This window comes from Salvelinus sp. IW2-2015, unplaced genomic scaffold, assembly GCF_002910315.2.
Source record: "Salvelinus sp. IW2-2015 unplaced genomic scaffold, ASM291031v2 Un_scaffold2734, whole genome shotgun sequence".
Lineage (NCBI taxonomy): Eukaryota > Metazoa > Chordata > Actinopteri > Salmoniformes > Salmonidae > Salvelinus > Salvelinus sp. IW2-2015.
This window is the reverse complement of record NW_019944038.1, coordinates 76,908-89,708: the sequence shown is the minus strand read 5'-3', so window position 1 is coordinate 89,708 and position 12,801 is coordinate 76,908. Positions and strand designations below refer to the sequence as shown.

General features: G+C 41.5%; 1 protein-coding gene across 1 annotated transcript in view; it reads left to right on the top strand.

Moving 5' to 3' along the window:
* The first annotated feature begins 4,793 nt into the window (after nucleotides 1-4,793).
* Nucleotides 4,794-12,801, top strand: part of LOC112074641 (lysophosphatidylserine lipase ABHD12-like) — a 30,482-nt gene continuing 22,474 nt past the window's right edge. Inside the window, exons 1-9 of the mRNA XM_070440602.1 lie at nucleotides 4,794-4,842; nucleotides 5,291-5,484; nucleotides 5,801-5,922; nucleotides 6,144-6,249; nucleotides 7,797-7,916; nucleotides 8,439-8,469; nucleotides 8,559-8,604; nucleotides 8,966-9,095; nucleotides 9,529-9,570. Coding sequence (XP_070296703.1) covers nucleotides 5,363-5,484; nucleotides 5,801-5,922; nucleotides 6,144-6,249; nucleotides 7,797-7,916; nucleotides 8,439-8,469; nucleotides 8,559-8,604; nucleotides 8,966-9,095; nucleotides 9,529-9,570 — 719 coding nt within the window. The 5' untranslated portion in view covers nucleotides 4,794-4,842; nucleotides 5,291-5,362. The remainder of the gene's footprint in view (nucleotides 4,843-5,290; nucleotides 5,485-5,800; nucleotides 5,923-6,143; nucleotides 6,250-7,796; nucleotides 7,917-8,438; nucleotides 8,470-8,558; nucleotides 8,605-8,965; nucleotides 9,096-9,528; nucleotides 9,571-12,801) is intronic.

Genomic DNA, 12,801 nt, shown 5'->3' with positions numbered 1-12,801 from the left:
AGGACTTCTAGGGCCATGTTCGGGAAGATAGACAGAGGAGTTGAGAGAGGAGCAGGAAGGGTCATGCGAGGGCCATGTTCGGGGAAGGATAGACAGAGGAGTTGAGAGAGGCAGTAGGTCACGCAGGCCATGTTCGGGAGAGATAGACAGAGGAGGTTGAGAGAGGGCAGTTAGGCGTCACGCAGGGCCCATGTTCGGGAATATAGACAGAGGGTTTATGAGAGAGGGCAGTAAGGGTCACTCAGGGCCATGTTCGGGGAAGGATAGACAGAGGGGTTGAGAGAGGGCAGGGTTAGGGTCACGCAGGGCCATGTTCGGGAAGAGTAGACAGAGACAAAACCAACTCTTTATGACATAACTGACCGGCAGCAGCAGCAGCTACGGCCCCACCTGCACTCTGAGGGAAGTCGCCATGGATACTTTCCAAATGGCTCCTATTCCCTATATAGTCACTACTTTAGACCAGAGCCTATTCCCTATATCGTGCACTACTTTTAAGCAGGCCCAAAGGGTATATACATTGTATAACATAAACTGGAATAGGTAACCTGGCTACTGGTTAAGTAGGTTAGAGGGATTTAATATCATTCCTGGCTATTATACTTTACTGACCTCCAATTCTGCATAGTATACCATTATTAACCTAACCATAGTATACCAATTATTAACCTAACCATAGTATACCCATTATAACCTAACCATAGTATACCCATTATTAACCTTTATTATACCCATTATTAACCTAACCATAGTATACCATTATTAACCTAACCATAGTATACCATTATTAACCTAACCATAGTATACCCATTATTAACCTTTATTATACCCATTATTACCTTAACTATATACCCATTATTAACCTTTATTATACCATTATTAACCTAACATAGTGTAACCCATTATTAACCTAACCATAGTATACACATTATTAACCTAACATAGTATACCATTATTAACCTAACCATAGTGTACCCATTATTAACCAACCATAGTTGCCTTATTAACCTTTATTTATACCCATATTAAACCTAACCATAGTATACCATTATTAACCTTTATTATACCATTATTAACCTAACCATAGTATACCCATTATTAACCTAACCATAGTGTACCAATAATTTACCTTTATTATACCCTATTAACCTAACCATAGTGTACCCATTATTAACCTAACCATAGTATACCATTATAAACCTAACCATAGTATACCATTATTAACCTAACCATAGTATACCCATTATTAACCTTTATTATACCCATTATTAACCTAACCATAGATACCCATTATTAACCATAGTATACCCATTATTAACCTAACCATAGTATACCCATTATTAACCTAACATAGTATACCCATGTATTAACCTAACCATAGTATACCCATATTTAACCTAACCATAGTATACCCATTATTAACCTAACCATAGCTGTACTCCATTATTAACCTAACAAGTATACCATTATTAACCTTTATTATACCCATTATGAACCTAACTCATAGTACCATAGACCTAACCATAGTATACCCATATTAACCTAACCATAGTATACCCATTATAACCTAACCATAGTATACCCATTATTAACCTAACCACAGTGTTATCCAATAATTAACCTACCATAGTATACCCATTATTAACCTAACCATAGTATACCCATTATTAACCTTTATTATACCCATATTAACCTAACCATAGTATACCCATTATAACCATAACCATAAGCCTAACCATAGTATACCCATTATAACCTATTATACCCATTATTAACCTAACCATAGTATACCCATTATTAACCTAACCATAGTATACCCATTAATAACCTTATTATACCCATTATTAACCTAACCATAGTATACCCATTAATAACCTTTATTATACCCATTATTAACCTAACCATAGTATATCCCATTATTAACCTTATTATACCCATTATATAACCTGGGCGAACAAATTATTTATTTAATAAAAAAGCCTAAAACAGTCTACACCAGTCAACACAGGCACTGCTATATGGGATGATAAATAAGATGGTGGCTGATACAAGTTAGCTCGTCTTGTCTGTAGCAGAGAAGCGTCTCTCTCTGTCCGCCTCCGCCTGCTCGCTTCCATCTCACCGGCACCTACGCAGCTGTAGAGCGCCAGCCTCTCAGGGAATAACTATTTTTTTTAATGATACTATTCAAATAGTTAACTTATTTCAAACCCCCATCCCTACACCACACACACGCGTACGTAAACATACTGCTACCCCAGGGTAGAGATAAGTAGCTTTGGTACCACCCACCTACTTCCCAAGCTGCCCGTTGTCATAGTGACGACACCGTGGTCCTTCATAGAAGCCAGCATTAGCCAGGTGTCCCCTCCTCCTCCAGCTCCTCCAGAGAGTCCCTATTCAACTCAGACAATGGGCTGTCCAAACCATACGGCCCGTCCCAAACGGCATCCTATTCCCTATATAGCGCACTTACTTTTGACCAGGTAGGATGCAATTTGGGACGCATCCATAAATCAGTGTTCTTCAGCTTCTGCATCTGCACATCTCATTCAAGTGAACCGCGATTGCTGGTTTAGCAACATGGCCAGCTGATCACACATGAATCCCGTCGCCAGCTAGTCAACTACCGTCATAAGATCACAGTAAAAAACAAAAACAAGACAAAGACCRGGACGCGTGTTCACAAAGCAACTCCAGAGTAGTCGTGATGATCTAGGATCTGTCTGATCTAACAGGTCAAACTGATCCKAGATCAGCACTCGTACTCCACGGGCCCTGACTTGACAAGTTGTGATTTGATATTTTTCTAGAAGGCTCTAAGCTGTCAATAAAATAGACCCGTAGGTCCAAAGGGCTTGACCCCTACAGTGGGTCACTGTGACTGTAGATTGACGGCTGTCGTTACAGAATCAAGACCAAAGCAGAGAAGATTGGCACAGGGGAATCGGCAGACAAGGTTAATCTGGACACCTGCTGCATCATATGTTTGGTCGTCCTACTCCCTGTAGACGCACTGACTGATCTACTGACGGATCTACTGACGGAKCTACTGACGGATCTACYGACSGAGCTACCGACCGTTCTACTGACTGAGCTACTCACTACCAGAGATCCCTGTGATGATTCAGAATCATCATGCCAGACAATAAAAACAGTGTCCCAAATGGCACCACATTCCCTATATAGTGCACTACTTTTGACTAAGGGCCCATTTGGCTCTGGTCAAAAGTAGTGCACTACATACATAGTGAGAAGGGAGCCATTTGTGACAGGTCTATAAAATGTGCACATACACGTATTTAACCATGTGCTATTGTTTTCGATGTAACCAAGTAGAAATGCGTCCATAAATCGCATAAAAAGGGTCTACCAGTAATATTTAAATGTCAATGATTTACAGTCCACCAAGGCAGTCTTGATTAAACAACATCTGTCTGTCTGTTGGGTGAAAACGTACATCGCAACAGGTGCAACAWGCCATCAATCAGTACACGCAAAAGATGCATAACATCAAACACCATAATGTTATGATTCAGTTTTTTTTTTTAAAGTAAGAAATTACATTTTGTTTAATACATTTACAGCACTTTCATGTGAATGTTAAACTGTGCTGGSAATGTTTACAAAACAAAACGTATTTATTGGCAATGACCATGCACCGWTATACGATTGTCATAATAAAGACGAAATTACAGGATGAAGCTAAATACTACTTATCTAACACTAATATTACTAATCTGACAAATCCAAAGAGTACTTTACTCTTCCCTGGGCAGCTAGCTAGGGACAAAGGACTCCTAGTCTATTAACCCATGCACGGATGCACGGATTCCGTTTTATCAACATGTTGCGACCAAGTAAGCAGGCTATTCTGCTTGTTACGTTGTAGCAACGTGATTGTAAAATAGATACACTTGTAACGTGGCACTTTACTGGARGCTCTGTCAAATGTGTTAATATGGAACTGTCTCAAAGCATCATCATCACAAAACAACGGCTTAGTATGTCAATGTCCAGCCAAGGTAAAGAAAAGTGTTTGAAGAAAGAACAAGTGAATCTGGGACAAGTTGAAATGTCGTCGGCGGSRGTTCGACAGGCTACAAAAGCTAAACTAGACTGTTTCTCTTTATCAGCCTTTTGTGATCATTATAGCCTACAGGCAATCCAAGTAAGTTGACATATYATTATATATTTTTGTTTTACAATTGCTACAAACTTACCCACAGAAACTCCACTGAGTCGAAGGCTGCCTATCCCCTCTTCTCTGGTYGAATTTTAGGGAGACCGTTACGGAAGTTTCAGAACCGTTCGTCCTTCCATAAAAAWWWWWTKTTTTGAATTTCTCTCAAATAAACCCTTCCTGAAACGTATTGATAAAACTCCTTATTTGGGGCTAGCGTAACCCAGGTAACCTACKGTATTTTATACTTCTGTTGTCAAACGGTTTGTTCTCGTTGAGCAGGCTAAAATACCTCCCGAGTCAGCTGCATCTCTCCTTTAGGATTTTGAAAAGCTCCTCGGAGAGGAAGGGGTGGTGACGCATTGAANACTCCTTATTTGGGGCTAGCGTAACCCAGGTAACCTACGGTATTTTATACTTCTGTTGTCAAACGGTTTGTTCTCGTTGAGCAGGCTAAAATACCTCCCGAGTCAGCTGCATCTCTCCTTTAGGATTTTGAAAAGCTCCTCGGAGAGGAAGGGGTGGTGACGCATTGAAAAGCTCTGAGTCGCACGGATGCAGTCACTGGCGCGCCGCGTTCACAGGAGTTGGAATTCCTCTTCTTCAAGGCCCCCGACCCTTTTCACAGGCGAGGAAGGCAACAATTCATCTGTTTAGAAGTACGTGTTTAATATGAAACGAGGGCATCACTTTTTTTTTTAATGTTTAAAAAAAAATAGACACATACCAAACKTTGCAAATAATTGAATAGCCTAAATAGGCCTACATTTTAAATAAAACATGCCTTCATAACATTGAAAACCTAATCAAACAGTAAGTTGCTTTAGTTTTTGGCATGAGTGTAATCTAAACAGTGTAATATGAGTGAAAGACAGTGAATAGCTGTAATTCTCTTTATTTGACCTGTAATTAGTAGGCATCTTGATTTCCCTCTCCTCTGTAGACTGCTGTTGTCAAACAAAACTCATATCCCTGTGCGTGTGTGTGTGTGYGTGTGTGTGCAGCCTAATCAACATGTTAACGTTTATTAGCCTTTTCAGCCAATCAGCTTCCTATTACACAGAGACAACCCTTCACCTCATATTTCCCAATCCTTCCCGTCACCAGGAAGAAAAACCTACATGTTCTCTCGACAATTTCTGTCAGTAAGTTCTCTGCAGTTTAGTTTACACTTCAAAAATGAGGAAAACAGTTGATACAGACAACGAAACTAAGACCACGGACAACAAGGAAACCCCAGGGTCTGAAAATAAGAAGTCTTACTGCAAACGGAATAATGTTACAAGTGAACGGTCACACTAGTAAGTACTGTAGCCTTCATGTTCCAGAAGCCAGCCTCTAGGACTGTATTTTCACTTGTTTCAGTGTTGTCATAGCTAACCTTGTCGCCAGGATCAATTGCAGAGAGAGTCAGCCGTCTGGTGGACTAACATGTATTGTAAAGTTGTTATAATGCACGGCTACTATTGTTTTGTCCTGTTATAAGGCCTCTCTTGCATGTTCACACCATTTTCAACGGCATCCGTCTACCTCATAAGTCTAAAGTCAATGAAAGCCAGAGCGTCAAAAGATACATTTCCATTTTGGACAATAAAGTTTTCTTATTTTATCTTACAGTTCTCCGTGGTTATCCATTCTGAAGAAGGCGATCTTACTGCAGTGTATCGTCTACATCTCTCTGCCTGTCTTACTCGGCCTGTTTCCATGGATACTAGGCCATGTTGTCTTTTCTCACTGGTGTACGTAGAGGAGTTCAGTCTGACCCTATTGAAAATTGACATGGTGTAAAATTATGAAATTACATCATTGAAYGTTGCTTCTGCCTATGCTGCACACCGTATTGATTGTATATACAGCAAACTACTGTGTGTTCTGTAATATTATTGCATGGGATGATCAGACTGGTAGGAACTGAATAAAGAATGATAACTTATTTTTGTTTTGAAATCTGTTAAATCAGTAAGGTTTCCGTACCTTGTGGACCTGACCAGTCCAGCAGAGCTCTCCCTGAACCACACTCTAAACTTTTACCTCAGTCCAGAGGAGGGGATCTCACTGGGTGTATGGTAAGTCAGTGGATACGTCTAAAAATGAGCACCCTATCCTACATAAGTGCACTACTGTTGTTGACGAAACTAAATATGGCATCCCTATTCCCCTACTAGTGCACTACTTTTGACCGCTTAAAATGCACCCGGTATTCCCCCTACATAGTGCAAGTTCTAAACTGTTTTATGACCCCTAAATGGCACCTTTCCCTACAATAGTGAGTACTTTTGACCGCTAAAGATGGCACAACGCTATTCCTACAATCGTGCAGCTACTTGTTTCGACCCTATAAATGTGCACCTCTTCTTCCTGTCTATTGCCTAGCATTGTGCACTATCTTTTGACCCGCCACCAAAATGGCTATAAAATCCACCGACCTTTCTATTTCCCTACATCGCGTGCAGCTAACTTTCTTGACCGCCAAAAATGGCACCCTATTCCCTACATGAGTGCATTCTACTTTGACCCTTAAAATTGGCACCCTATTCTACATAGTGGCACTACTTTTGACCCTAAAATGGCACCCTATTCCCTACATAGTGCACTACTTTTGACCCTAAAATGGCACCTCTATTCCCTACATAGTGCACTACTTTTGACCCCAAAATGGCACCCTATTCCCTACATGGTGCACTACTTTTGACCCCAAAATGGCACCCTATTCCCTACATAGTGCACTACTTTTGACCAGGGCCCATAGGGGATCCCATTGTAGTTTTACCAGTCAAGTGTTTTTTTCAAATCATTGCAGACAGGTATACTACAAAACACATTATCAAGGAGTTAGCCAGCTAATTTTGATAAACAACCCAACATATCGACTGATTTTCAGGTTCGTTAAGAAAACTAAACTTCAATATGTGTTTTTTGTTTGTTGAGTCAATAAGACCATGTCCATTTGAAGCTTTTCTTTCTTTCTTTCTTTCTTTCTTTCAAAAAAAAAAAGTTATTTCAGAATATTTTGGCAAGTTAACTATTGATTCTGCTTTCCAGAGGCAGTTTGTAACTCGATAGTGAGTGTTGCAACCGAGGACAGGCAATTTTTACTCACTACGCGCTTCAGCACCCGGCGGTCCCGTTTTGTGAGCTTGTGTGGCCTACCACTTCCCGGCTGAGCCGTTGTTGCTCCTAGACGTTTCCACTTCACAATAACAGCACTTACAATTGACCCGGGGCAGCTCTAGCGGACAGAAATTTGATGAACTGACTTGTTGGAAAGGTGGCATCCTATGACGGTGCCACTTTGAAAGTCACTGAGCTCTTCAGTAAGGCCATTCTACTGACAATGTTTGGCTATGGAGACTGTATGGCTGTGTGCTCGATTTTATACACCTGTCAGCAACGGTGTGGCTGAAATAGCCAAATTTGAAGGGGTGTCCACATACTTTTGTGTATATAGTGTATGTGATCGTGTCTCAGTGCAATCAAGCTTTGAAATTAATGTTATTTTCAAATACAATCTGTTTTTGGGCTTAGTTGTGGTTACATAAGTGTAAAAAGTAACTTAAGTAACTTCACTCTGCATGTGTTGCTCTGTTTTGTTTGTGCTGTCTGTGTCTCTTAGGCATACGGTTCCCGACAGCCAATGGGAGAAGGCCCAGGGGGCCGGCCCTGAGTGGTACAGTGAGACTCTGGGAGATGGTTCTCCTGTTATCATCTATCTCCACGGCAACGTGGGCTCCAGGTGGGTCTAGTGTTGGGGTAGAGACCCTGYRTGTATCCTAAATGGAACCCTATTCCCTATATAGTGCACTACATTTGACCAGAGCCCTATGGGTGAGGGARGTATGGTCAAAAGTAGTGCACTATATAGGGAATAGGGGGCCATTTGGGATGCACATCCTGGTAGACACTCCTAATGAAGTCCAGTGGGTATTATTACATCATCAGGGTCATGTTCATTAGGGAACACCGTGGTAAAATGTTTTAGAAATAGAACATTTGTGTTCCTTTTGGGAAAATAAGAACAKGTTCCCTGTTTCAGTACATTTTMTTCCATTTTGTGTCTAATGAATACATCCCAGTAGTCACTTGTTTGATTCTTAGTTTCGAGATGAAGTAAATCAGTGACATCCCTTGGTTTATTCCACAGATATATCATAGTCATACCAGTGTTGTTTCAATGAATGAGAAGGAGCTTTTTTTGTTGTTGTTTTGTTTTATGTTATTAAAACTCTCAAACTGTCCTGTCCTGTCATGTCCAAAGGGCCATAAACCACAGAGTGGAACTTGTGAAGGTACTGTATATTGTTCTAGTMTGAAATAATAGATTTTGGGAGTATTGGTTAAAATAAGGATGTCCTAACCAAGCCTGTCTATTTTCTAGATCCTAAGTGCAGCAGGGTATCATGTACTGTCACTGGACTACAGAGGTAAGCACAAATAAAAATGTATATACACATATATTGTCATATTTCCCTGGCCATTACAAAAAACTCAGATGTGTCAAATAATCCCGTAAGGTATGGCGATTTGACATGTAAATAAAAATTCATTGATGTATGAATTCATTAATTCATTCCAAAAATAGGACTTCATGTAGTTAACGTAGTGTTGCTCTCTTAGATGTCTGGAGCGTGGAGATAAATATTTAATATTTTACATCTTTCTTTTTTTTTTCGCATCAGATTTGTTGTCATGGTAGCAGAGTGGAAATATAGTCTACCCAGGGTGAAAGCAGCCATTGTGACATCATGAATCAAAGGACTGCTTTCTCACCTTGCCTCCCTCCAGGTTATGGAGATTCCAGTGGGGAACCCAGTGAGGTTGGGATGACCTCTGACGCCCTCTATCTGTACCAGTGGGTAAAGACACTCAGCAGGACCAGCCAGGTCTGTCTGTGGGGACATTCCTTGGGCACTGGGTGAGTGAGTCTCTCTTGGCATTTTGCTTTTTTTTTTGTTGAAACATTTGGGCCCAATATCAATCAATCAATCAAATGTATTTATTAAGCCCTTCTTACATCATCTGATGTCTCAAAGTGCTGTAAAGAAACCCAACCTAAAACACCAAACAGCAAGCAATGCAGGTGTAGAAGCATCTCAAATGGACTCCTAAGACTTACGCATCTGTGGAGCTCTGAGAATATTTGACAAGTTTAACCTATCTGCTAGTATCTCCACCCTGCCCTCTGATAGGTTAGGTGGAAGGTTCAACATTGGTTATACTAATCAAAATTCTCTTTAGATCTCCACAAGTGCAGAGGGTTTAAGGCTTAGCGGCCAATTTGGGATTCACCCTGGGTTTCATTCTAGACTCTTTTCCCCAAAATGGAGACGTGTGAACTCTCTCCGCAGGGTGGCCACCAACGCTGCTGTAAAGATACAGGAACAGGGTGAGTTACTCCCTCAGCTCCAGACAGTTCTACAGCAGCTCCGACAGTTCCTCCACAGCTCAGACAGTTCCTTCACCGCTCCTGACAGTTTCCTTCACCAGCTCCAGACAGTTCCCTCACAGCCTCCAGACAGTTCCTCCACCAGCTCCAGACAGTTCTCCACCAAGCTCCAGACAGTTCCTACCAGCTCCAGACAGTTATCCTCAGCTCCAGACAGTTCCTACACCAGCTCCAGACAGTTTTCCCTCACCAGCTCCAGACAGTTCCTACACCAGCTCCAGACAGTTCCCTCACAGCTCCAGACAGTTCCCTCACCAGCTCCAGACAGTTCCTTCACCAGCTCCAGACAGTTCCTTCACAGCTCCTGACAGTTCCTACACCAGCTCCAGACAGTTCCTCCACCAGCTCCAGACAGTCCTTCACCAGCTCCTGACAGTTCTTCACCAGCTCCAGACAGTTTCCCTCACCAGCTCCAGACAGTTCTCCCACCAGCTCCAGACAGTTCTCACCAGCTCCAGACAGTTTACCAGCTCCAGACAGTTCTCCCTCCAGCTCCAGACAGTTTCTACACCAGCTCCAGACAGTTCCTCACACAGACTCAGACAGTTCCTACACCAGCTCCAGACAGTTCCCTCACCAGCTCAGCCAGTTCCTCACCAGCTCCAGACAGTTCCTACACCAGCTCCAGACAGTCTTCACCAGCTCCAGACAGTTTCTCACCAGCTCCAGACAGTTCCCTCACCAGCTCCAGACAGTTCCTACACCAGCTCCGAGTAGCTCACAGCTACCAGAAGTTCCTCACCCAGCTCCAGACAGTTCCTCACCAGCTCCAGACAGTCTACACAGCTCCAGACGTCCAATCAGACATTCCTCACCAGCTCCAAGACAGTTCCTCACCAGCTCCAGACAGTTCCTACCCAAGCTCCAGCAGTTCCCTCACCAGCTCCAGACAGTTCCCTCACCGCTCCAGACAGTTCCTTCACACAGCTCCAGACAGTTTCCTTCACAGCTCCAGACAGTTCCTCCACCAGCTCCAGACAGTTCCTAACACCAGCTCCAGACAGTTCCTCCACCAGCTCCAGACAGTTCTACCAGCCCAGACAGTTCATTCACCAGCTCTACACACAATCAAATATGTTTTTAAATCCATGACAGGGAAAGTGTGGAGAATAGGACATATAGTTTGTCAGTGGTGATGAACAAAGTCAGAAGTCTTCAGATCAAAGTGAGCGGACTCTGATAAAGGTTTAGTTAGTTCAGTCATACCTCAATAGGTGGACTGTGGGCCGGACCCAGAACGGAGGTCAATACCGACAACAAAAAAAACAAAAAAACCTGCAGGAAATTAGGTTTAAAACTGCTAACTTTTCTCTCTGCCAACAAGARGGGTTGTGAATAGTTTGGGTTACGAGCTGGGGGGTTTGTTACTACGCCGATAAATKACAATATCGAACCGGACMTTTGCCATCTAGGACATTTGAGCATTTCTGATCTAGTTCGTTTATCTACCTTCACAGCTACCATTGATTTTTGATTCCCCAATTTATTCATCTGATTTGGAGGTGCACTCAATTGTTATTTTTCCTGTTGTTTTCAACGTCAGTGACCGGTCTTGATAGCCTGCGTGCCAGTCTGTTTGCGCTGCCAACGTCAGTGACCGGTCTTGATAGCCTGCGTGCCAGTCTGTTTGCGCTGCCAACGTCAGTGACGGGCCTCAACGCAATCTCAACGTTCAGTATGCAGTTGGAGTTTATGCAAGGGTTCCACTGATAGAAACTCTATTAAAAAGCATGACACCCCACTAAAATGTGTAGAGGTGCTGACTGAGGGAGAATAAAATGTATAAAAGAAAAGGAGACACACTCTACACACGCTCCAAACAATTTAAAGTGATGCTCCGGAACTTTTGTATCATTTCAGCCAGTAGTTTTGATAGTGGTGCTCAAAAACCAAACCGGGTCCCTGTTTTTTGTGTACTACGTCCTCCATTTCATATGTAATTTTACATCCTGCTTTTTGGTTTGCAATTCGTATATTATACACACAGTACCAGTCAAAAGTTTAGACACACCTACTCATTCCAGGGATTTTCTTTATTTTTACTATTTTCTACATTGTAGAATTATAGTGAAGACATCAACACTATGAAATAACACATATGAAATCGTGTAGTAACTAAAATATTTTATATTTTATATTATTCAAAGAAGCCACCCCTTGCCTTGATGACAGCATTGCATGAGTAGGTGTGTCCAAACTGGTACTGTGTAATATATATATATATATGTGTTACAAATTTGTTGTGCTTTAAGATCCCGGACTGTATCTTTAATGGGTAAACATACATTTTTGGCATGCAGTTCAAGCATTCATTATGTAACTCTAAAGAAGTCACTGATTGAACATAACATTAATAATGGATCTATGACAAAAATGTTTGTCTTGACATGTTTCCATGTTTGTCTTGACATGTTTCCAATCCATTGCTGTCAAGCCCGAACATGGAAACATGTCAAGACAAACATGAACATGTCAGACACAACATGGAAAACAGTCAAGACAAACATGGAAACATGTCAAGAACAAACATGGAAACATGTCAAGACAAACATGGAAACATGTCAAACAAACATGGAAAACATGTCAAGACAAACATGGAAACATGTCAAAACAAACAGGAAACATGTCATGACAAACATGGAAACATGTCAAGACAAACATGGAAACATGTCAATACAACATGGAACATGTCAGACAAACATGGAACATGTCAGACAAACATGGAAACATGTCAGACAAACATGGAAAACATGTCATGACAAACTGGAAACATGTCATGACAAACATGGAAACATGTCAAGACAAACATGGAAACATGTCAGACAAACATGAAACATGTCATGACAAAATGGAAACATGTCAGACAAACATGGAACATGTCAAAAACAAACATGGAAACATGTCACAGACAAACATGGAAACATGTCATGAGAAACATGACAAACATGTCAAGACAAACATGTAAACATGTCAAGACAAACATGAAACATGTCAAGACAAACATTTTTGTCATAGATCCATTATTAATGTTATGTGTAAGAAATTGTATTGATTATTGGTAACTTGTTTTAACAACTTCTCCAACTATAGCTATAGTTGACACAATATGCCCACACCCCCTTTCTCTTGGACATATGCTGGATCATTAGACATATTACTACGCACCCCCACAACT